The following is a 25,023-nucleotide window of genomic DNA, read 5'->3' as shown; positions in this document are numbered from 1 at the left end:
ATTGGTATAAAAAAATAAGTGTTTATTGCTCAAATAGTAATTGACTTTAACAAAAGCTTTGAACACTTTTGCTGTCAAATAAATTGTCATTTTATTTACATATTTCTTTAGGTCGTCATAAACACTTTCAGGAGATATCAATATAAGTAGCGGAAACGCTATTTAACTATGTGTTATTATTTATCGTATATTCGAAACTTATTGCCAGTTTGCTTTATAAAAACAAAGAAAAGGTGTGACTGAGTATTAACTTGTTAACGCATGTTAGCTTTTATTTTTTACAAGCGACAGGACACAGCGACGTCATTGTTACCTTGAACGCGTCTAGCGAAAGTTTAAATATATATAAATATATTATATTATCGTTTATCATCCTTCTTTCCATCCCTATCCCATCTTGCACATAATGAAAAAGGATAAAAAAAACATAATTACCTTAAAAATGTATTTTTATTAAACAGTCTAACTCATACAACATTCAACTTACAAACAACAATGCTACGAGTCGTCCACGATTCCGCCGCACTACACTTCGATTACAATAATTAAACTAGTAAAGAGTCGATATAATATTTATCATTTCAACGTTAAATTGGTTGAAACTATTGAAAAATTGACCATATACGATTTCTCCTCCTCATCAACTTTGGCAAAACAATCAGTGCGTGCTATTGCAGAATTAAATAAGCATAGAATTTAAAAAAATAGCAGACTGTCTTTATACACAGCATTGGTATGGTAAACGTTCATCATTATCATCCACACTTATGCAACTGCTTGGTGCAGGCTACCACTTGTCTATGTTACTCTTCACGTTTCTCCATATGTAGCACAGCAGTAGCCATACCTAATAGGTAGGTTAACGGTCACTCAGGGCATCGGTTTTTACTAACACAAAAACTTATTATATGATAAAAGCCCAGGGATTTCTAGCCAGATACCCTTATATAGGTAGCTGTATCATTAGTTCGTAGAGATTGTAACGTAAATATCAAAGTGTGCCGTCGGCTTAGTTTATGTTTATATATGCATTAATATAGATTCTTTTATCTCGTGCTCGCGCGTTTTAAATAATATTGTGACAGGCAAGAACCATGTCATTGACAGTATTAGTGTGACTTACATTATTTTTACTCAACACTCGGTTACGTTTAGTAGAAATTAAATATATAATAATATTGGTTATTTAATTTGTGTTATTATGTATCAAATATGCAAATAAAAGTGGTTTTTTAATTACACCATATATATCGTTCTTCATATTATAAAACAGTTTAAGAATTTGTATTTTACAGAACAATCTTTATATACATTATAGGAAAATATATTATTTTAAGAAATTAATCTTTTTAAACAAAATAATTTTGAAGTGTGCACTAAATGCATGTGTCTTTATCAAAGGGCGTAGCCATGGTGTGGTAGCGGAGAGGGCCATTGTGTGTCTTGGGGCACCATGTATGCTTTAAGGACACAAGTGATGTACTACAAATATATATCACAAGTACTTTAATTTACTTTCCCTGGTTCCGCTCCCACACCTGAAGCAAATCTTGAGTACATCCTTAATCATTTAAATATTTTAACACTTCGAGAAAATTGTCTATTAATCTCAAAGACAAACATTATGAATTGTTACAAAATTTAAAAAAAAATCTTATATTTAATAAGTATAAAGAAAAAATACATTGTTTTTGGGCCGTATTCTATTTGCATACCTTGGCCTTACTTTCAACGTGAAAAAAAATATTATATTTAGTGTACACAATATCAATACAAGAGAATTGTGTGTTTAAAATGAAAACTCGACGATTATGCCAATAAAATTGGACCCTTATACTTACTGTAAAACCTTCATAAAACAGGTCCACATTATTTGGTCGATGCAGTCTTTCAGAAATACTTTACTTAACATCGTATTAGTTTTTTTCATGAACATGCTAACATACTAAAAATTGCTAAATACTAAATTAATTAATATTTAAGTTACTAATAAAACATGGTTCAATACATAATAATTTTTAATCTAGTGCAAAACATTGAGCAAATTAAAAATACTAATATTATTCGTTCCACATGCTGATTGGGTCACCTTTTAGAGTAGAGAGCCGTATGACGTCAACTGAGGTTTCTAAGTACAGTCCGCTACACTATCGAAGTTTATTTTTGCATTACAATCATTTATGGCACGACCAAAATGAGTGCTAATAGTAAAAAATTAATCGTCCTTCGAAAAATACACACACATGAGCTAACTGAAGCATTAGTATCATTACATAATTAACTTTTTTTATTTAATTTAGCTTAGTCCTTGCTCTTAAGTTACTAAAACATTAAAATAAATACATTTTTTATACTTTACGTACTATTATATCCATTTTTTTATTTACATGATGCCTAAAAAGTATATTTGGTATTTATTCAACTGATTGTTTTTCTTTTAAGAAACACAGTCACAGCCTTAACGCAGTTTCGAAAAGTCATATCAACATTTGGAACAGATAATAAAAAAGGAATGGCGTAGAAAAAAATACAATTAGATTTTTTAAAGTACACAAGTTCAACGTCGTCAATTATAAATCTTCATAGAGATCGAACGAATTCAATTATTTTTCTATTCCTTGAATACATTACAACTTGAATAATAAAATGCTATTTTATTGAACAAACAACAATAAAAATGCGACTAAAATAAACAAGAACAAAATATGTCAGATTTTTTTTTAAATCTTATTGAACGATATTGCCTATGGCGTGCCATTTGTAGGCCATTATTTTCTTTTGGGACATCAATATTAAACTAATAACGTCACAAAGCTTCCTAAGTAACGTATAGAGTTATCATCTCAAACTTATAACATGCTAATAATATAAATATCCTATAGTAAGTCGCTAACCATAGATTCAATAAATTATTTCATAGCGAAAACTGTTTACACTTGAAAATTGGTTAAAAAACACAATAATTATAATAGTTTATTTTAATATAATTTTGTTTTTGTACGAAATGTTAAAAGAAATTAGTTTAAGGTTGACCCAGTGATGTTTTCATCTTAAATAGGATATAGGATCTTAGTGTTAAGCAAAATAGTAGGATTTATATCTCGTGATATATCTGTATATACTGCATTACTCAGTACAAAGAAAGAAAAAAGGTTTTGACGCAAAAGCTTACACATTTGTGTTGTGTACGTGTGACTTGAGTTTTATTTCTGTTTACATTTCGTACAAAAACAAACAACGAAATACATATTAAAATATACTAAATGTTTTCAACTATTCTTCAATATAACACAGAACAACAATTCTAAGAAACCTTTTTACGGTTCAGATTTTTCAGTTTTCATCATTCTGTACTCAAACTTATGTAAAATAAACTATTAAATCATTTTTATTATTTGATTACTGGTAATATAAGTTCAGTCATATGTTTAAACAGTGCAAGAGAAATTAACATAACATTTTTGGGTGGGCAAAAGCGAAAAGCAATAATCGATATTCGCATAAAAGAAACGAATATGATTCGAATTTTCGATCGACATGTCTGACAGCTGTCAAAAGTCATTTCTTAGACTCGTTCTACTCCAGTGACCAGTGTTAATAAATAACGTTACTAATTATACTTTTTTAAACATAACATTCTATTTATTTGTAAAAAATATTGTTTTTTATAACAATTGTTAACACACGTGTTAATCTCGAAGATAAATAATTTAAACTGCACAATATTTTACTAAAAATCGTTTAATATAAAAAAATACTAATCACCTACGCAATTTTCTGAAACAAAAATTTAAAAGATGTTAATTTTCGAATTAGTGAGATAGTTAAAATTTTATCAAATCAAATAATAAATGGATTTTACAAACAATTTTGGACATTTATGGCAAATAGTTTTTAAATATTTATAAAATGAAGCCAAATCAAATTGGCCTCCTGGCGGTGAGTATTTTGCATCACTTATACATATTATTTTAAATATTAGTATACTGCTATTAATAGTCATTATGGATAATAAATGAATGGGTCTTACCTATCTGAGCTTAAACAAAGTCTACACAGGTCACACAGGGAAGGTTTCAGATTACTTTAATGGAAGTATCAACAAATACACACACATTGTATAAGTCGCTATGTTCTGTGTGTAAGGGGAACACCCGGATTACGTACCAACATAATAAGTTTTTAATAATGAGCATAGACAAGTTTTGGAAGTTATGTGATGGAATTTCACTTGACATACATGTTTCCTCGCAGTATTTTCCTTCACAGCTGAGCTTGAGATTAAGCATGTGGTTTTGGTGATATTCGATAATTTTTACCTTAAATTTTCTATATAGCACAAAATAAATACTACATTAAAACAAACCTGTTCAATGGTTTCTCCTTATATACAACCGCCTTCCTTGGTCTCCTCGTGCGACACTCACTCACCAGCTCACCCCCACTGCTGTCACTGTCGCGACTATCCCGACTGCCACGATCGTCTAAACTGTTGTGATTGTTATTATCACGACTATGATTATTCGGTCGACTGCTTCGATTATTGTCTATATTATTTTCACGACTTTGATTTGTTGCTCTACTGCTACGATTGTCGGCACTGCTGTGATTCCTCCGAGTGTCACGATCGTTATCGTTGGGTTGGATTTGATTGTCACCACTGTGATTGTCGCTTATGTTGTTATTCGATCGATTTGTGCGATTGTCGAGGCTGTTCACTCGATTTATGACTCTCGACATATTTATACCGGAAGTACAGGGTTCCGGTGAGTCGTTGTGCGTTTCTCTGTAAGTATTTCTTTGTCTACAAATTTTGCACAGCGAATATTATGTCAGTTCAGTTTAAAACTAAAACTTTATGTAATCCTGGGACATTTTTCACACACGGCCATCTGATCTTAAATTAAGTTTGTACAAAGCTTGTGCTATGGAAACCAGACAACTGATATACTACATATGCTACTTTTCTTTTGTAAATACATACTGTTTGTCCTGGGTGGGAATCGAACCCACAACCTTCGGCGTGAAAAGGCAAGTATCTACCAACCACGCCAAGATCGGCTCGTCAAGAATAAATGAGAATAAATATTCAAAGTTTTCGTTTGAAATTCGGAAATACTCACAAAACTATAACCCGCGAGTCGGTAGATCCGTTCGGACTCGGGGCATCAAAACGCATCAGCCGCTTAGACGGAGACACGTCTCTTATTTGAAACCGAGGCGACCCGTCACGCGACTGTCGTTTCGGAGAAACTTCTGGAACTTTAATGTTAACCCGCGGCGTCACGACGGTGGCCAGCGGAGACGTGGCGTCGAGGTTCGGTCGCTTGGGCGGCGAGGCGTCCCCGTCGCCGCGGAAGTCCTCGTCGAGGCGCATCTTAGCGACCAGCACCTTGAGGATGCGACCGTTGTTACTGAAACAGGAATAATTATCAAGTCAAAACTCACGGGCGGGTCGCGGCGGTGACGTGTGCGGCGACGCGCGTACCTGGCACGGCGCGGGCGCGGCGAGTAGGGCGGCGAGCGCGGGGTGCGCGGCGAGGCGGGCGGGGGGGACGCGCGCCGGCGCCGCACGGTGGGGGAGAACTGCCGACAACACCATACAATATATAAGCCATCGATTCTTGTACTTTACTCCTTGTTGCAATTTTAATAACAGCTCTAGTCTGAATGACTCCGCTCAAATGAAAAGTTTGCTTTTATAAATTATTAATGAAAGAGCAACATTTATTTTTTAATTATTATTATATTATATTTATATTAACAGGACCAAAAATTTTAATGTATACCTCAGTCTGTCGGGAACTCTGACTGGGTCCGGGAGTCCGGGCGCTGTCCAAGTTCTCCTCGAACTCCGTGGTCGAATCCGGTTCAAGAGTTTTTAATTTTCTTGTCTTCCTCTGAAAATTTCGTTACAATTTTTTTAATTATAATGAGAATTTATAATGGGTAATGGTTATAGCTATGCAATAGCTTAATAAATTTATTTATCTATCATTTACTTAGTATGTAGAATGTCAGACAATTAAATGGTTAAAACTTAACTAACTTTTTTGTATTTAATGCTGACTAAAGAATTTTGTATTTCTATTATAATTATGTTAATATGAACCTAATTATATATAATACCTTTGTTCTAGGTTCATCCAAAAGCCAGCTCGGACCTTCTAACGGGTTCTCTGCTCTTGGTCTGTTGATGAAAATATTTAACTTAAACAAAATATAAACCATTATCTTCTACATTTTGTATTCATATACAAGTCAGCTTGTATCCTTAACAAGGATAGGAACAAGTGGCATAACATTTAATATTTCTTACTATGCCAATGTGTATGGTGGTGTTCAATTACCATAGGTGGTCACCAATTTTAAATATTAATAATAATAAATTAACTTTGGCATAAAAGGTTTGAAATAAACTAATGTGCAATAACTTGTCTTGCAAAAGCTGAGTATAAATAAGTTATGTATACCTAAAAAAAAAGAAGTAAATTATATGTGATTTTTTGGAGAATGGAGATTAGTTATTGTTTGAGTATCAATCCTATTTTTGATGTGTATAAAGTTTGTTCTATTACCTTTGTGGAGGTTCTTCATCTTCAGGCTCGATATCTTCTGTAACTGCATCTAACCTACGACTAATAAAATAAAAATTAAATATCTAAATATTTTACTAATACTAATAGTTACTTAGTTTTTAATAAGTAATAGTTCTCAAAACGAGTTAACCACAGTAATGATATGTTGTTTTTATATAAATAAAATGATAATTTTTTTTCTTTTATTTCAGAATATCCCGTCTTCTAAATAAATTATAAGTGTTCGTTGATAGGTAACTAGTTATTTTAATAAACCGAATATTATTAGTAAGTAACAAAATAAATACAGGGGAAATGCTAGCTGTGTAAAATATTGTGTACAATTATTTTAACCGTATACAGCAAAGCAAGGAGGTTTTTGGTCATAATATATTAATCTGTAAATGTTGATTGAATTGACATAACAAAATGTACGTACGATTCTTCAAAGTTATCTGTATCTGAGTTTTGAGAGTCATCCAATCTATTGCCACTATCTGTAAAAAAAAGGAGTATTTGTTTAAGCTTGCCGAGTAGGAGGACTATTGTTGGCAACATTGACAGCAATGTAATGAAATCCTAAATTATCGTTTACAAGAGCGAATACAAAGCCACATCAAGTGGCATGTTTGCCTTTCGTTTATAATTAAACACAAAGAAGTTTGTTGTATAGCGTTATTCCACCACAGTTTTGTTTACGATCACCAATGGAGATTAACATATAATTACTTTACTTGCCATCTAATGCCAGATCCTCGGTGCTGTCATCAGCGTGGTTCACCTCCATGTCTGTGTCCACATTATTGGCAGGTAATTCGCCTGCATCTATTCTTGTCAATGGTATATATACATCTGTAATTTATTTATTATATATATATATATATTTTTTATAGAATAGTAAGGCGGACAAGCATATGGGCCACCTAATGGTAAGTGGTTACCAAACCCCCTTAGACATTGGCACTGTAACAAATGTCAACCATCGCTTAAAAGCCACAGACCTTGGGAACTAAGATTTTATGACCCTTGTGCCTGTAATTACACTGGCTCACACACCCTTCAAACCGGAACACAAAAATATCAAGTATTGCTGTTTTGCGGTAGAATATCTGATGAGTGGGTGGTACCTACCCAGACGAGCTTGCACAAAGCCCTACCACCAGTAGCATAAAGCCCGACCACCAGTAGCATAAAGCCCGACCACCAGTAGGGTAGTAGGTATATAATTATTCCTAGTTATTTCTTAACACTTGTGCTATGAAACTGCTTATTTCTGACCAATTATTACATATCTGGTAATTATAAGATACATGTGTATAATTTTATAAGATTTTAACGATTAATGTTATGTAATTATTCTTATGTTTATGAAATACTGGTTACTCACTCATTGTTGATTTATTATACATTTATTCTTACTTTAGATTTCCTGCTTAAAGCTTGATCTAGAAATAAGTTATTGTGTCTTGGTTGAATTTATAAATAGCTGTAGCAAAAAAACACCTAAAAGCTTAATGGGTACCTTGTAACATATGCATGGGCACTGCCCTTTCTGAAACACTGCGATTCTGTTGATTTGGACTTCTATTAACTGATCCTGCAACAGATAATATAAAATTTAATTACTTTGAGTAAAGCTAATTTGAAGCAATAATACTCTTTACTTAAAGTAGCAGATAATACAGTTCTCTTTAAATTCATACTTTAACAATTAAAAGAGTTTGTATTCTGAAAAGAACTTATATTATTATTATTCAGCACAATTTTTTTTTTAAATATATTTTAATAAATATGAATATATAGATTGAAATTTTGTTTAAACATACTGGAATTATTGGACTGTAGTGTCCTACTTAATGAAACAACTGGCTGCATTAATCGTCCACCAATCAACATGGGTGGTACTCTATTCACTTTATCTGTTGATGGAGTGTTGCTTAAACTACTCCATCTAGGCAAAGCTGAGTCTAATTCCTGCCTGTCTTGCATATATGTTTTGGCCAGCTCTAATGTGCGAGCAACTGCACTTGATGCCTGTACGAGATGTGATAGTGCTTCTTCACTTGCAGTTTGTAGTGCAGCATCAAGCTTACGAGCATGAGCCGCACCACCGCTACGTAATCTCTGGAAAAAATTAAAATGATGAGTATTAAAATATTTTTAAAAGTAAAATGAGAATATACTGATAGAAAGTACAACATTTTAAAAAACATAACATTAATATTTTAATATGAACAGTATAACAGAACGTATTCATGACATAATTAAAAATGGTAAGATAATGCAAAGTAGGTAACTCACACTAAGTTTAAGCCTTAGTTCGTTTATTTCTTTCATAAGCTCCAATTTCTCATTCTCCCTTTGGGCGGCCGTCATTTTCCAATACTGAATTTTCTGTACTAATTCATTATTTTTTTCTCGAAGATCTTTTAACTCATTTTCCATGTCCGCCATCGCTGCAGTACTTTAAAATACTACTATTTAAGCGTGTCTTAGTGTAATTATTGTTTGATCGCAATTATAATGTGTAACTTAATTAGAAACTTTTTACAAGCACCATTTAATCGCAATATTCAGTTTTAAACAAAATGATAATTTGACAGCTAGACAACACTTGATTTGATTTCAGTGACACAAGCACAAACAACAGTGGCACAGATTGCAAATATTTTTTAAGACCGATGTAAAATTGAATAAATAATCTCTAAAGATTTGAATTTGTATTAATAAATAATTATTGTAAAGTTACCAAAACATTCAATTTAAGCTTTTATTTTAATCTTTATCTGTTAACTTATGTTACTATCAAGTCTTGTAAGTGAAATTAAAACCAGTCCACCCAACATACATACACTTTTGGTATTATAAAATCTCCTATATAAAGTTATTTTTTATTAAGCTTATAAATAAAGGATCCTTTTAAAAACGCTTTCTTGATTCCTTTGTTGTGCTTGCGACTTGCGGCATAGCCTCACAGCTCACTATCCTCTGTCACTGTCATCTATAAATTGACTTTGATATTGAGTGAAGCAAGAAAGCATGTGCGGTTCGCCGAAAATATAACGTGACTTGAGGTTATATTTGTTATATTTCTAAGTTAAAATGTCCTTTCGCGGAAGAGGAGGCGGTGGAGGTGGCGGTCGTGGAGGATTTGGAGGAAGAGGAGGTGGTCGTGGCTTTGGTGGTGGCCGAGGACGCGGTGGCGGAGGCGGCGGTGGTTACAGACAACAAGACGCAGGTCCCCCTGAGTCCGTGATTCCTCTCGGCCATTACGGCTGGACAGTTCAAGATGACCTTGTATGTAAAGTAGACATTGAGGACGTACCTTACTTCAATGCTCCAATTTTTCTTGAAAACAAAGAACAGATCGGCAAAATTGACGAAATATTTGGAAATTTACGAGACTATTTCGTATCTGTAAAACTAGGTGAAAATATAAAGGCCAAAAGTTTTAAAGAAGGGCAACAATTTTTTATTGATCCTGCAAAATTATTACCTTTAAAGAGATTTTTGCCACAACCACCTGGAGCGAAACGCGGCGGTGGTCGTGGCGGCCGAGGTGGACGTGGTGGCGGTGGTTTTGGCAGAGGCGGCGGCGGAGGATTTAACCGCGGAGGAGGCGGCCGAGGCGGGGGTGGATTCGGCAGAGGTGGAGGAGGTGGATTTGGTAGAGGAGGCGGAGGAGGTGGATTTGGTAGAGGAGGCGGTGGAGGTGGATTTGGAAGAGGAAGCGGTGGTGGCGGCTTCGGAAGAGGAGGCGGCGGTGGTGGATTTGGCAGAGGAGGCGGAGGTTTCAGAGGTGGACGTGGAGGAAGATAATAATGTGTATGATTCTTGTACATGTGCAAAGACTGTTACTAGAAGATATGTTCTGACTCTCGTCACGTTTTAATATAAGAATGGTTATTCATGAATGAAAGCTGTTTATTCTTATAAAAAGTAGTTAAAAATATTGCAATATCAATGTATTAAGGTTACACTAAAAGATACACTCATTTGTAAATAACCATATAACATTTGTATTGAATTTTTATACTTATATAATGTTTTTTTTCAAGATGACAAAAGTATAAAATATTGCTATGTTTTGAGGGCTCTACAGATTACATATTTTTCCATTAAAAATAAGAAATACAAATTTAAAAAAAAAAACTGTTTTATTTAATTTACTTTGTACATACTAAATATCAAATTATTTTAAAGTCATAATTATAACCCCAAATATGAATACTTCAATCCATGATAACTTAGGTTAGCCTTATTCGAATACTTTTTTCCAATCAGTGCAAGTTTGCAATGTAAACATAGTTGGATGTTTTCACATACTACTATGATACTACTCAATACTATTTGAAAGGCCTGTCAAAATAATATAATTTAATTTGATAGTTGTAAATTTGATGAATAAATTAAATATATTGTTTTTATTTTCATATATTTATAGCAGATTAAAATGTGTACTTAAATTTCTTTGCTTCATACAAGGTCAAATACAAAAGAAAATTTCCTCATCCTCTAAATAAATATATTTTTAAAACAATATTATCTTAATTATACTATTATCATTCTAAGTTTTCTAAGTCCCCTTTACTCGGTGTTGGAACAAAATTATAGGCTAATGCTCTTCCTCTGTGATTAAAGATATAGAATGATGGAAGATTACGTTGAGTTTCCCATTTAACAGTATTCAGCTCTGCTGCAGCTGGGATTTCACGAAGTTTGCCAGACACATTAAGAATTCCCCACATCACTGCAAATAAACTTGCTACTGCCTGGATTATTATCTGTAATGAATAATCATTTATATAAATACTTTAATAACATTTTTATGGGGGTAAAATCTTAGTTTCTGTAATAAAACCCATAGATTTATATTTGCCAATGATTACATTTTAAAATTATATTTTAAATCCATTGATAAATATAGCATATTATTAAAATAAATTGTATAGGTGATTAAAATTGTGTAATTTATTTATTGTGTAAAATTATATAAAAAGTGCTTGGAAGTAAATAATGTTGATTATATATTTCTTTTACAAATATAATGATATTTTTCATTAACTTTAATGAAAACATTAACTTATTTAAATAGTACATGCAATTATTAATATTATAAGGTTAACTATATTATAAATGATAAAACTAATTTTGCTTACATCGAGGGGTAATGTTGTGAATTCTTGTGATGATATCCGAAGGTATGAACGATCTGTAATAAATTTACTATTTAGTATCAATAATTATTACTTATATTCTATTCATATTACGTTTAGTAGTGAGATTTATTACTGAAATATTTAATGATATCTTTAAAATCAAATTATACTAACGTTGTGCTGCTGAGAACGCTGAATGAAACAGCGATATAAATCCAACAATGACAATTATTTTGTGAACAGATGCCATTACTCGATTTTGTTGAAGTAGGCAGTTATAGTCTTTAGATAGTAATATTCGTAAATTTTGTGTGCAAAACTATTTAAATTGGTAAAATAAAGGGCGAATTCAATTAATAAATAGGTACTATTCAATAGACATAAGACATATACGTCAAATCACAAGTTAAATTGTCAAGTGCTAATACAAACTACAAAGTGAAGTAACTGTCAATTATCAATGACAAGTGATAATGTGCATAGCATAAGCTGCGTTCCTCAACGGTCTCACACACACATGACACGACATGCAAATTTAGCTGCACCAACATAGCAGATGTTAACTCAATCATCAGTAAATAAAATAATGATTAAACTTAAACATTTGATAAAATAACGCTCGCCTGTGACCGTACTCTTACGATAACTTGCATGTATCGCGCGCTTACAATTAAATATTAATGCCATGAACACTACAAAAGTGTCAATGCTACTTTTTTTTTAGCGTCGTCTTTAGTCAGTATACTGCTTTATGGCTTAAAAACATTCAAAAACATTCAAAATCAACCTTTTTCAAAATGTCAATGATTTTAAATATTTTATTACATTAGATAATCAAAAACTTATAAGTGTGCCGATATATATGTATTTACGCAATTAAAATGAATAGAAATAAAAGTTATCATTCGGGTGAATAGTTAAAAAATTGTCTTTATGAGATGATTGGAAATATTAGTATGTAAAATATTTTTGATTAAAAAAAAAAAAACATTTGTGCCTCTAGATAACTTAGGTAAATTAGGTGAATGGCAGCTGTCAACTTATTGACCAACCGTTGTCAAAATTAATTTAAAATATTTTTAATCTGTAAACACGCACGTATGTATTGTGTTGAGGCGGTTGTGTTCCATTATTTTCTTTGCCGTAAAAATAAATTTTATAAATAAATAGTTAATAGAAAATATTGAAAATGCCAAAATCTAAGATGGATCAATTCGAAATGGATACAAAGCCTCTGAAGAAAACAGCAAAACAGAAGTTTTCTGATTTCTTTTACAATGACGAAACGGGAGCGATTATGGGAAGAACTGCTGAAAGTTGGGGTAAAGTAGTATATCTTTTTCTTTGAATATAATGTTTATCTACTTTTTCTCTAAATTACTTCATTAATTACTAAAAATTTAATAGTCGACTCTTAAAAAAGTGCAGGGCGTGGCTTCATTAAAAACTTTCAAAGCTTACCATTAAGAACATTTTTTATAAGATTTGTTAATCTAACGATTAAATACTTCAAGTTGTAAATTTACAACTTCAGATGTTGCCTAAAGGTTTAGCATCAATATTTTTATTAGACGTTATTTTTGAATAAAATATTTATTAATTTTGCTAAAATATTAATTTTTTCATTAATAGTGATAATATTTTGTATAAAGAGCTTAACTCAAGTCATATTTAATTTACTAGTGCCCCATCATTTATTTATATAAATTTATTTTACTATTTTAAGGGAAACAAACTAAATTATTGTTTTAAATTTAAAAATAATTAAGTTACTGACTTCAAACCAAAAAAATATATTGACCTTAGATACCAGACAGATATCACTAAAATAACCAGGACGATAACAAAATTGTAATGGTAGTAGGTATTCATTTATTAAAAGTTTTTTTGTGAGACATAGGTATATTTTTCTAATAAAGTTTAATTTTTCTGACAGTATATTTTTATGTTCCCAAAGAGGAAATTGTTACTACCCAGTTAATCTTTATAATTATATTATAAAAGTATAATATAATTATAAAGATTAACTGGGTAGTAACAATCTTAATAAAAATTCAAGTAATATTATTAGGGTTGACTAAATTTCACAAATATATAAGTTTACAGTATAAGAATATTTTAAAAAATTACCTTTTATATACAAAATTTTATGTCTATATTGTCGAACGTTGAGGAGTTCCTGCATCTGGTGTCAATACAGTAACAGTAACAGCCTGTGAATGTCCCACTGCTGGGCTAAGGCCTCCTCTCCCTTTCTGAGGAGATGGCTTGGAGCTTATTCCACCACCCTGCTCCAATGTGGGATGGTGGAATACGCATGTGACAGAATTTCAGTGAAATTAGACACATGCAGGTTTCCTCACGATGTTTTCCTTCACTGTCAAGCATGAGATGAATTATAATCACAAATTAAGCACATGAAAATTCAGTGGTGCCAGCCCGGGTTTGAACCTACGAAAATTGGTTAAAATTCACACGCTCTTACCACTGGGCCATCTCGGCTTTTTTGTGGCCAATGCTAGATGAATAATCTGGTTATACTTACTATAAAAACGTATGTCATCAGAACAAAATTAACATGTAAAATGTCAAATCTGTGGGATAAGATAAAGTGGTGTTAATTCATCTTGTTCATTCAAGTTAAATAAAACCTAGTTATAAAATTAGCTATGTTCTATTTACTTAAATTATATGCAAGATATTCTTAGGATAGTTTAAACATAAGCAAATGTTTGTATCTTTAATTCATGGAGACTTAAATGCTTATAAACCATTCATATGATTCATAATATAAGTATTATATACATTGTTGAATGGATTATATTTTTATTTTTATTTACTTTTCCGTGAAATAAAACAATGAAGTAGTTTTGACGAATAAACAAGTTATACAGTTTGCTATTCATTAATGAATTATTATAAAATTTGGTTCTAATGTTACTGATTAATATTCGAAATATTTATTCTATTTATTCCATAATTTTTCCAAGGTATGTGTACCCAGTATGTGTTTTGTAAGTTCTCTTCTTCTCCCTTGTAAAGAAAGTAAGTAAGGTATGCTACCGTATATCATTATAAAGCCTCCTCTAAACCCTATAGTTCACTATAGTGCTCAGAACGAACTTCTCAATTTTTATATGTATATCTGAAAACTGGACAAGGAAATATGAATCTTGTATCCTCACAAAACAAATGGTTCCTACCTTTCATCAAAAGGAAATACTACTGCAGTAGCTTCAAATGACATATTTACAAGAACCTTCACAAACAAAATAAATTAAATTAATTTATATTAGTTTTTAGTATATTCGTTTAGCATCAGTAAAGAAAAAGTGAGCAGTATGCCTTAATGCAATGAAATTCTGTTATAAACGTACAATTGGGTGAAATTTCTAATATTTTATATTAGTATACAAGTGCATTGAGACATTGCTGGCTGGTCATACAGTAACATTCGCGTATCCAGACATTTTACATTTTTGTTTCTTTAAAAAAAGACAATCAGTTACTATTCCTCATATAATTTACATCTAAATATTAGTTCCTGAAAAAGCAAACAGTTAACATGTATCTTTAAGTTAAAATGGTAAATGTTTAAAAAAAAACTTTTTAATGTATAGTTTTTTTTTAAAGATTTCCAGTAATGTCCATTTTTAAGGAATTACTAATATTCATATTTAAAGCACAGAGCTTGTGTTTGGAGTTGAGCGACATTAGCCCGTGGTCGGGATCGAACCAGCGACTTTTACATAGCTAGGCGGTTCATAAACCATTCCGCTTGATGTTTATATGTTGCTATGTAATATATATTTATATAAAACTAATCATTCATTTCTTATCTATCTGATATGTCAATACTTGTATGTGTAATTTTCTTTTAAATCTAATATATAACGTAAGGTTAATACAACACGATTTATACCATGACCTCTATAATATCCTTGAGAGGAAGCCTCAACAGTCTCTTAATTATAGACTAAAAGAATGTCAGTGGGGTGCTTAGGAATAAAATTGTAGCAGCCCTAATCTGTGAAGCCTTACTTTTACAATTGACCAGTTTACCACTGCTATAATTAAACCACTGGGTGATAGGTTTTGGATTTTTTATTGTTTTAGCTGATCGGCTTTATTATAGATATATACTAATGTAATAAAGCTGAAGCGTTTGTTTTTTTACGCGTTAATCTGTAACTCTCATTCGAATTCCAAATAATATTTTTATTTTGAAAGAAATTATTGGCTTAATTCAATAAAAATTCTCTATAGCCTTTTTTATCGCTGGAAAAACGCGTTACGCGTTCCTTTATGTGGGGTTATGTGGGGCTCGCGAGTGTCCAAGGCGCCGAGTGCGCTCCGAACATCGGAATACTCACTGAATAACCAGCGGTACCCTTTCCGTCTTAACGAGGAGCGCCACGAGATTGCTTGCGCATGCTACCATAACACTCAAAATCGTCTATAGCCTTCGGGACCCTTTCTTTTACAAAATGATGTTTTGGTTTGAAGTTTCCGTGAGATTTCTGCTTCGTAGTGTTTAAGTGACCAGTTCAATTCAAACACGACGCACCGCAGAAATTGGTCGTGAAATGTCAGAAAGTGATAAGCGCTTTTGACCATAATAATTATAAGATTTTAAGAATATAAGCACCAAAATAGTATATCACCATAAGTGAGTTCTTACAGAATAGCACAATTACATAGTTTTCACTCATCATTCATCATCATTAAACGATTCAAAATTTGAAAACGAGTAATCTCATATCATACTAGCTGACTTGTGCCCACTTCGTTGGGCGGTAAACATCTTTACTTGTGATGAAATTATGAGTGTGGTTCGGTTAATACTGAGTGCTATGATTTATTTCCTGACTGCCAAAAGTCGCGTTGGCCGAACATTAATAAAATTGTCTCGCGTATTTGATGTTTTAGCTTATCTCTTAAAGTATGCAACCAAAAACGTATTATATAGCCTATGACACTCACTCACAAATAATGTGGCTTTCTATCGGTAAAAAAATTTTCAAAATCGGTTCAGTAGATCCAGAGATGACCCCCTACAACCTCACAAATTTTACCTCGTTATAATATTAGTATAGATGTGTCATCTATTTTGTACGTGACATTGGCAGAATATTTTGCGCTCAAATAGCGTAGGTACACGCCAAAAAAGAAGAAAAAATAAACAATAGCACTGAAGCTTAACATATTTTTTCTTTTGCAGGGAAAATCATAATATTCTATGTGATATTTTACATCGTTCTGGCAGCTTTGTTTGCCATTTGCATGGTGACGTTTCTCCAGCACTTCATTAACCCTCGTGTGCCGAGGCTGCAGCAGGATTACAGTTTAATCGGTACCAGCCCCGGTCTGGGATTTAGACCTCTCCCCCCTGATGTACGCAGCACTCTCATCTGGTATAAAGGAACGGGCTACGACAGTTACAAGTATTGGGAAGATCAGCTAATTGACTTTCTGTCAGGTGTGCATTCATTTCTATCTATATATGTTAAAAGTATATGGCGAGTAACGGCCAGTAAATGTCCCACTGCTGGGAATAGCCAGTGCTCTTGTAAACGACAATGCTTGGAGATTTTTCATCGATTTGAAATCTTTCGACTTTGAAATGAATAATAATATATATGGTGCTAGTTAGGATGAAGTTGGAAGACTAAGGGTGCGACGTCCTCTACAGTAGTTATTCAGCAAAACTTTGGAATTAGCGACTTGAAATCGTTTTTAAGCTATTGTATGTTTGTTTTGTCTTAGTTTACAAAAAGAAGGGTCAAACTGCCGGTGCTGGTCAGAATATTTACAACTGCAACTTCAAGGACCTCCCTCCTCAAGGGAAGGTGTGTGACGTGGACATCCAAAGTTGGGCGCCGTGTATAGAAGAGAATCATTTCTCATTCCATAAATCCTCGCCGTGTATATTTCTAAAATTGAACAGGTAACCCAATTCATATAATATTTCATTCTGTTCATAATAAATGAGAGCTGAGTAACGTGGGATCGGTTATTGAACTTTTGTGTTGCAGTCCAACGGTCTTTGAAGATCAAATAAGACCCGTTTCTCAATAATATAAAAAATTGTGACGATAATTTGAGTATGAATATTATTAGAAAATTAGAGTACCTAAATGATAAACATAATTCCGATGGGACTATGGTGGTTTTTGAAGGAAAATGTGATAATAAAATTGACCAACCATTTATTTTAATACAAATTTAGTTACTCTGGTTTTATATATAAATGATGGTAGGCAGGTACTTTCTATTTCAACGAGATGGCCCAGTGGTAAGAGCGTGTAAATCTTAACCGATGATCGTGGGTTCAAACCCGGGCAAGCAGCACTGAATTTTCATGTGCTTAATTTGTGTTTACGATTCATCTCGTGCTTGACGGTGAAGGAAAACATCGTGAGGAAACCTGCATGTGTCTAATTTCATTGAAACTCTGCCACATGTGTATTCTACCAACCCGCATTGGAGCAGCGTGGGTGAATAAGCTCCAAACCTTTTTCTCAAAAAAGGAGAGCAGGCCTTAGCCCAGCTGTGGGATATTAACAGGCTGTTACTGTTACTGTAAATGTTATATAATAAGATAAGATTTTATAGCCCATTCCAATCGAAGTAGAAGAACTAGATATAAATAAACTATAGTTTTTCAGTTTACATACGGTTTGATTGCTAATAGCTCTCCTATATTATGCACTACAAACAGTTCTTGATTAAAATATCTTACGCTTATCTTAATCTAATTTATAATACAACATTATTCCATTGTATCTGCTTTAATTTTGATAACAATTTCGCGGACATTCAAAACGCCACTTCGCGAATCCATAATGAATATCACAGATTCATTAGATCGAATTCAATTTTAAAGTTGTCTATTTGTCTTTACTCCCCTAGTGGTCAGGCCATAGAGAATAAATTACTCATTTACATACATAATAATATTTACTTATATTTAGCAAGTTAAGTCTCTAACTAAAGCTAATTAACGGTTGGCGTGACGTGTAACCCTTACACCGGTAATGTCACTCAATACTTTATTGCACCCTTATAAAACCGTAAAAAGGGTGAAGTGACAGTTATACTGTTGTGAAATATTAAATTTAGTTTTTGATTTTGAATTCAAATGAAAATATAAATCATAGAAACGTCATGCTCGTTTAAAACCTTTTCGAAATAGTTTGCAAAATTATGCTCTTGTTATATAAGGGCTAGCGAAAAAAGTAATTTAAGGTCAGCTGTAAGGTCAATGTTTTTTTTAAATTCGAATTAAAATGATGATTTAAATGTGCGAAATTTGCACCTGTATTTGTACAGGTGCAAATTTACCGCATATGAAAACGTAACCGTTCCCAGGAGTCATACGGGCCACATCCCCATCAAGATTAAATATGTAGAGAAGTATATAAAAAATACAAAACACGCGAAAGCAACGTTTCGTAAACGCTTTTCATAATTATTTTAAAAAAAAAATACATTTAATAGTCATCGATATAACATCTATGCCATAACTGTCATAGCGTTATCCCATTTTTGATGTAAAACTTCAGCCACAAGAGACATAACAACTTACGTTCCAAAGTTGGTGGAGCATTGGCGATGTATGGAATGACTCATCATCATCCTTTTCTCGTCCACTGCTGGACATAGGCCTCTCCAATGGCACGCCACTGAGCTCGATCTTCAGCTCTCAATCTCCATCCGACTAGTATTCCTTAAGACGTCATCAGGTGGTCCATTTGCCTGCCAAAAAAATGTAATGATATACTTTAATTGATTACAGGATATATGGGTGGCGGCCGGAGTTCTATAATGAAACGAGTGTCTTGCCAACCGAAATGCCTCTAGATCTTCAATATCATATCAAAAACATAACAGATTACAATCGAGACTATGTAAGATAAATTTTAATTATATTTATGTCATTCCTTCATTCAGTAAGTTTTTTTTTAAATATATATACATTTTGTACACAAAGGCAGTCGATGAAACGGGCCACATGACGGCAGGTATCCATAAAAATTGCCAGTTTCTTAAATATAAATCATCACTTACAGCATGAATGCCGTACCAATCATGATCAGAATTACACTTGGCTCACTCACCCTTCTAAAAACAATATCTAGCAATGTCTTTTAATAAGGAATTACTAATGATAATATTCGTCCAGTTGATGAAATTCGACCAAAATAATTATGTTGAACATTTGAGGATAATATCATGTATATTTTGCACGTTTCGAACATTTAATTACATCATTTATATTCTGACTCGAGGTTTGAACCCCTAACCTTGTGATCTTTAATCAAATAAGCTACTTATTACATCAATTATTGAATAACTACTAAGTATATTAATAAAGACGTTTTCCAGGGTAATATGGTGTGGGTTTCCTGTCAAGGTGAAACTCCAGCGGACAAGGAAAACATTGGGCCTATAAAATACTTGCCAGCCCCTGGTTTCCCCGGCTACTATTATCCGTACAATAACGCTGAAGGTTATCTGAGCCCGTTGGTCGCGGTGCACTTACAGCGGCCCAGGAGTGAGTATACGAACAGTTATTTAATATAGAATTATTCATATAAATATTTTTAAATATAACATGTTTTTTTTTTATTTGGTGGAATTGTCATCCTGAGCAATATAATATATTCCTGAGCAATAGCCTATATTTAAAACTTTAATTCATCAGGAAATTAGTTAAAAACCAATTATAAAATTCGACCTTCACAGAAAGCTTAAAGAAGCTTTCTGAAGATGGTTAATAAAAACGTAATTTCAAATTAGAAATGGTTATTACTGTTCATGGAAAACGAAGCTCTCGCTGATCTTTTTACGTCGACTCATTTCAGTGCTATTTTTTTGCGTCACCGGTAGTAGAGTTTTGTCAGTCGTTAAGTAAATTTAATGCAATAATGTAATGATAATCACCCACTCACCAATCATACTACATACGATGAGTAAGGACAGAACTAGGTCTTGATTGAAAGGGTGGGTGGAGAGTTTACAGATTTAAGGGACATCTTAAATCTCAGGGTTGGCGCTCTTATTGACGGCTAATAGGGAATGATTTCATCTTCATGTCTTTTATTAATTTATATTATTTAAGGTAAAAGCATTTCTGAAATGTCATTTAAAGCCATCACCTAAGAACTAGCCCAGTGAAAAACTCAGTAGTTTCACTTTTATATCTGATGTATGAGTTGATTATACAAAACATTATATATTATATGAAAATTATCCTTAAATAAAAAAAAAAATGTTATTAACTAAGTACCGCAGGTTTGCACGTTGCACGAATTACATAAAAATTACTGTTTTTAAAGCATACTGTCAAAACCTATATATATAGTTACTGGTGGTAGGGCTTTGTGCAAGCCCGTCTGGGTAGGTACCACCCACTCATCAGATATTCTACCGCAAAACAGCAATACTTGATATTGTTGTGTTCCGGTTTGAAGGGTGAGTGAGCCAGTGTAATTACAGGCACAAGGGACATAAAATCTTAGTTCCCAAGGTTGGTGGCGCATTGGCTATAAGCGATGGTTGACATTTCTTACAATGCCAATGTCTAAGGGCGTTTGGTGACCACTTACCATCAGGTGGCCCATATGCTCGTCCACCTTCCTATTCTATAAAAAAAAATATATATATATATATATATATAACGATGCATTCAGGATACTGTTGGGATTGCCGCGCTTTTGTAGTGCATCACTGTTGTTTGCTGAAGCCCGTGTAAATGACTTCTATGCCGTCATTAGAAAGAGTGCAGCGTTTATAATGGCTATTAAAACATGTTCTTATTTCAGCTGGTATAGTCATCAACATTGAGTGTCGTGCTTGGGCGAGGAACATCAAGTACAACAGAAGAGATCGTCTCGGTGTAGTTCACTTTGAGCTTATGATAGAGTAATACACAGAGCTACTAATAGCTTTTACACTCTGGTCTTTCCAAAAACCAAAGCGTATGACACGATATTTTATTAAAAATATTGGTACCATTTATAAAGTGTCGATTTATATATGGTCTACTGGAAAGACCATTGTTTTATTGCTCGGTCTTTTGAGTAGACCGATGATAAGTAGTATCATGGAATCTCTTGAAACTATTACTATTTGTTTCAATGGTAGAATAGTATGATATTTTGTTTGAAAATGTTCAATTAATTAAAAAGCTAAAATATTATTCTGTCAGATTTTATAAAACTTTTTTGGCTTAATGTACGATTTTTAAATTTGGGAATTAATTATAACGATGTGGAGGCCTATATTCGACCATACAACTATATTTGTTTTAACTGACTGAAAATCAAAGACTTCTTCTAAATATACGTAACTGAACTGTCCTAGAGCTGACAGGATTTAATATCTCGAATTTATTTAATTTGGAATGAATAGGTTTGACGTCACAAATGAGAGAAGCTATATGCCTAAGACGTTTCTTTTTATTTTGAAATTTCGTTTTTTTTTTATTGTGTAACGTAACGTTAAGGTGAAGAGGTAAAAAAAGTTTTATGATATTAATTAAACCGTCCATAATATAGCTGTAACTGTAACTTAAGAATTTACATAGTCCGTCCAATATAACTGTGCCTCTCGTACTTAGATTTAAGAATAATTCTGAATATGGCTGCTCATTTTATTATATACAATTGCCATGTGAAATATATATTTTGTAATAGTTTATTACAGTTAAGTGGAAATGTATCATTTTTTAAAGTCAAACCTTTGGACATGGACATCATGAAAGTAAATTGTCAGATTTCAAACTACGTTTGGAACTATTTTTCCATTTTGATATGGAAAAATATTTTTCTACAGAAAGTTTAAATATAATAGTCATATAATCTTTTTTTTTTAATTTCACTAGTGTGTACTTTGTAATTTTAGTTGATCTTAATGGTTTTTTTTTATCTGTCGCGTGCAGCTGAAGACTACATTTTAAATATTTTACATGATAAAGAAAAAGAAAATCATAAGAAAAATATTTGTAGATGGAACATCTGATATATTTTTAAGTACATTTATATATTTTAAAGTGAAAAATATAACACATATTTGAATAATCTGTTCAAGCTTCGATCATTCAATTAATGAAGATGTGTGCTTAATTCTTGCTTAAATACTATTTCATATATTTTAGATTCTTTACCTCTTGCAACTTTATATATTTAAAAAAAAACTATATAACTTGACAAAACTAATGAATCTCATTTACTTTTATGTAACTTTAATTATTTATATATTTTATGTGAATATTGTGCTATGTAAGTAATAGTTTGTCATTTTATTTTCAGATATTTTTTTACGTTTTTTTAATGTTATAATAATGATAAATGATCTGATTTACGACGACTGTGTGTGCCAGTGCCACACATTCGATATCCTGCAAGTTGAAATGAAATGCTAGGTCCGAATATATTTTTTTAGATCACAATATACCTAACGTCGTTGTCTAAATGTTGTATGATAAATGTTCAGTTCAACAACATCATTTATAATTTTACAAAATTTCATTTGCCTAATAATGAATCTATGACTTTTAAAATAAGTTTTATTGAAATTTACTATGTTTTGAATAACCATAGATTATATAAGTAATGAAAATAATAAATCTTTGTTTGAACTTGTGCATTTACTTTTTTATGTTCATCGTTATATATTTTGTGTTGTACCAATTAATTCAACGATAAGACTTTTTTATATTGTGTAGACTGTTTGTCCGTCCAATGATTGTATAATATAATCCCAATGTGTGCCTCAGTGATTTAGCAATAAAAATATAGTTTTTATAAACTTTGTTTTATTTTAACTTATGATGTATGACGATTCAAAACTAAACGATTAAAAACATATAACAGTATGAGGAATTAAAAATGCTCTCATGAGTATGTGCCCTTATAATATTATAAAGACTATTTTGTGTTTGTTTTTGTAGTGGCTAGTTTGTAAAACTGCAGATATATCGGGCTAACCATATGAGTTAATACTTGAGTTTTTCATCAGAAAATTTGGAAAACTTCCGGAAACCATTGTTAGGAAGTTATCTGTGTTACGCTCTTCCTCGATGAGCATGTTAAGCCATTGGTCCTGCGCCTAAAATCACTCTGGTCTCGGACTAGAGAGAGAATGCACCTGTAATTGCGCACTGTTTTATCTCCTCTGCAGTAATTCATTACAATTCGGTCTCCGTGTCTTCATACATTTGAACATTCATTAAAGTTGAATAATTATCCTAAGGTCAAATTATTTAAAGTAATTAAGTTAAAAGAAATTTCATATTTATATTTCATGAACGAATGACGTTAACCGTCAAAAAATTCTAGGGTTGATGACCCCGTCGCCATTATGAAACGACATTGTTTTGAATTTGTAACCAGAATTTGCAATAGGTCATTAACACCTTGACATTCCGTTAACGACAATATTACAATGTTTATAAATACTGTTAAAGATTAGCTTGATGGCTTATCTATTATTTAATTTGCTTATATAATATTTCCAAACATTTATATGTTCTGAGAAAAAAAAATGATATTTTTCAATTATTAAACATCTAAATTAATTTTTTTTTTTTATAGAATAGGAAGGCGGACGAGCCTATGGGCCACCTGATGGTAAGTGGTCACCAAACGCACGTAGACATTGGCATTGTAAGAAATGTCAACCATCGCTTACATAGCCAATGCGCCACCAACCTTGGGAACTAAGATTTTATGTCCCTTGTGCCTGTAATTACACTGGCTCACTCACCCTTCAAACCGGAACACAACAATATCAAGTATTGCTGTTTTGCGGTAGAATATCTGATGAGTGGGTGGTATCTACCCCGACGCGCTTGCACAAAGCTCTACCACCAGTAAAAAATAATTATAAAATAATTGTTTAATAGATTTTAACTTTTAAATTGTCTTATTATACAACTATACTGCAGTAAATAACTATACTATACTATATTGCAGAAAATAAATTATGATTGCAAGCACTTGTAGAACGTTTGTAGTACTTCTTAACCTTTCCCTATTTACTACTTCTTAACCTTTTTTATCAGTAAAATAATTATAGTTGTTAATAAATTCTACATAACATACCTTAGTTGAAAGATAGAGAAAGTAAGAGAAAATAAAATAATAATCTACAAAGTTGCATATGAAATAATCGCAGTAATGATTGAATTAATTATAAATGTAGGTATTGCAACGACATTGGCAAGTAATACTATGGTGGAAATTTATAAGATTATATATTGGCTAAGAAAAGAACCATAT

General features: G+C 32.4%; 4 protein-coding genes across 5 annotated transcripts; 2 read left to right on the top strand and 2 right to left on the bottom strand.

Moving 5' to 3' along the window:
- Positions 1–465: 465 nt before the first annotated feature.
- Positions 466–9,178, bottom strand: LOC126780990 (homeobox protein 2-like). Its single transcript, XM_050505723.1, has 12 exons — positions 8,880–9,178; positions 8,405–8,702; positions 8,101–8,175; positions 7,313–7,430; positions 7,018–7,071; positions 6,579–6,638; positions 6,130–6,190; positions 5,790–5,900; positions 5,489–5,586; positions 5,124–5,414; positions 4,367–4,786; positions 466–3,777 (listed from the first exon to the last, which is right to left on the bottom strand). The coding sequence occupies exons 1-12, from the start codon at positions 9,030–9,032 to the stop codon at positions 3,762–3,764; spliced, it is 1,755 nt and encodes a 584-aa protein (XP_050361680.1). The 5' UTR covers positions 9,033–9,178; the 3' UTR covers positions 466–3,761.
- Positions 9,179–9,608: 430 nt separating this feature from the next.
- On the top strand, positions 9,609–10,691 carry LOC126781153 (probable H/ACA ribonucleoprotein complex subunit 1). The gene has a single exon (XM_050505986.1). It carries the CDS (start codon positions 9,681–9,683, stop codon positions 10,395–10,397), a length of 717 nt encoding a protein of 238 aa, XP_050361943.1. The 5' UTR covers positions 9,609–9,680; the 3' UTR covers positions 10,398–10,691.
- Positions 10,692–11,081: 390 nt separating this feature from the next.
- LOC126781158 (ER membrane protein complex subunit 5) lies at positions 11,082–12,153 on the bottom strand. The gene is made up of 3 exons (XM_050505994.1): positions 11,912–12,153; positions 11,738–11,790; positions 11,082–11,362 (listed from the first exon to the last, which is right to left on the bottom strand). The coding sequence occupies exons 1-3, from the start codon at positions 11,985–11,987 to the stop codon at positions 11,141–11,143; spliced, it is 351 nt and encodes a 116-aa protein (XP_050361951.1). The 5' UTR covers positions 11,988–12,153; the 3' UTR covers positions 11,082–11,140.
- Positions 12,154–12,836: 683 nt separating this feature from the next.
- Positions 12,837–23,551, top strand: LOC126781419 (sodium/potassium-transporting ATPase subunit beta-2-like). 2 transcript variants are annotated; one of them, XR_007670629.1, is made up of 7 exons: positions 12,837–13,059; positions 16,959–17,216; positions 17,504–17,684; positions 19,536–19,647; positions 20,126–20,294; positions 21,565–21,976; positions 22,019–23,551. XR_007670629.1 is itself a non-coding variant. In XM_050506388.1 (6 exons), the coding sequence occupies exons 1-6, from the start codon at positions 12,927–12,929 to the stop codon at positions 21,666–21,668; spliced, it is 957 nt and encodes a 318-aa protein (XP_050362345.1). In that variant the 5' UTR covers positions 12,837–12,926; the 3' UTR covers positions 21,669–23,551. The 2 variants fall into 2 exon arrangements, 1 of the variants encoding a protein (XP_050362345.1); XM_050506388.1 differs by having other exon boundaries at positions 21,565–23,551.
- Positions 23,552–25,023: the final 1,472 nt, after the last annotated feature.

This window comes from Nymphalis io, chromosome 3 (assembly GCF_905147045.1).
Source record: "Nymphalis io chromosome 3, ilAglIoxx1.1, whole genome shotgun sequence".
Lineage (NCBI taxonomy): Eukaryota > Metazoa > Arthropoda > Insecta > Lepidoptera > Nymphalidae > Nymphalis > Nymphalis io.
This window is presented reverse-complemented; position numbering and strand designations above follow the sequence as displayed.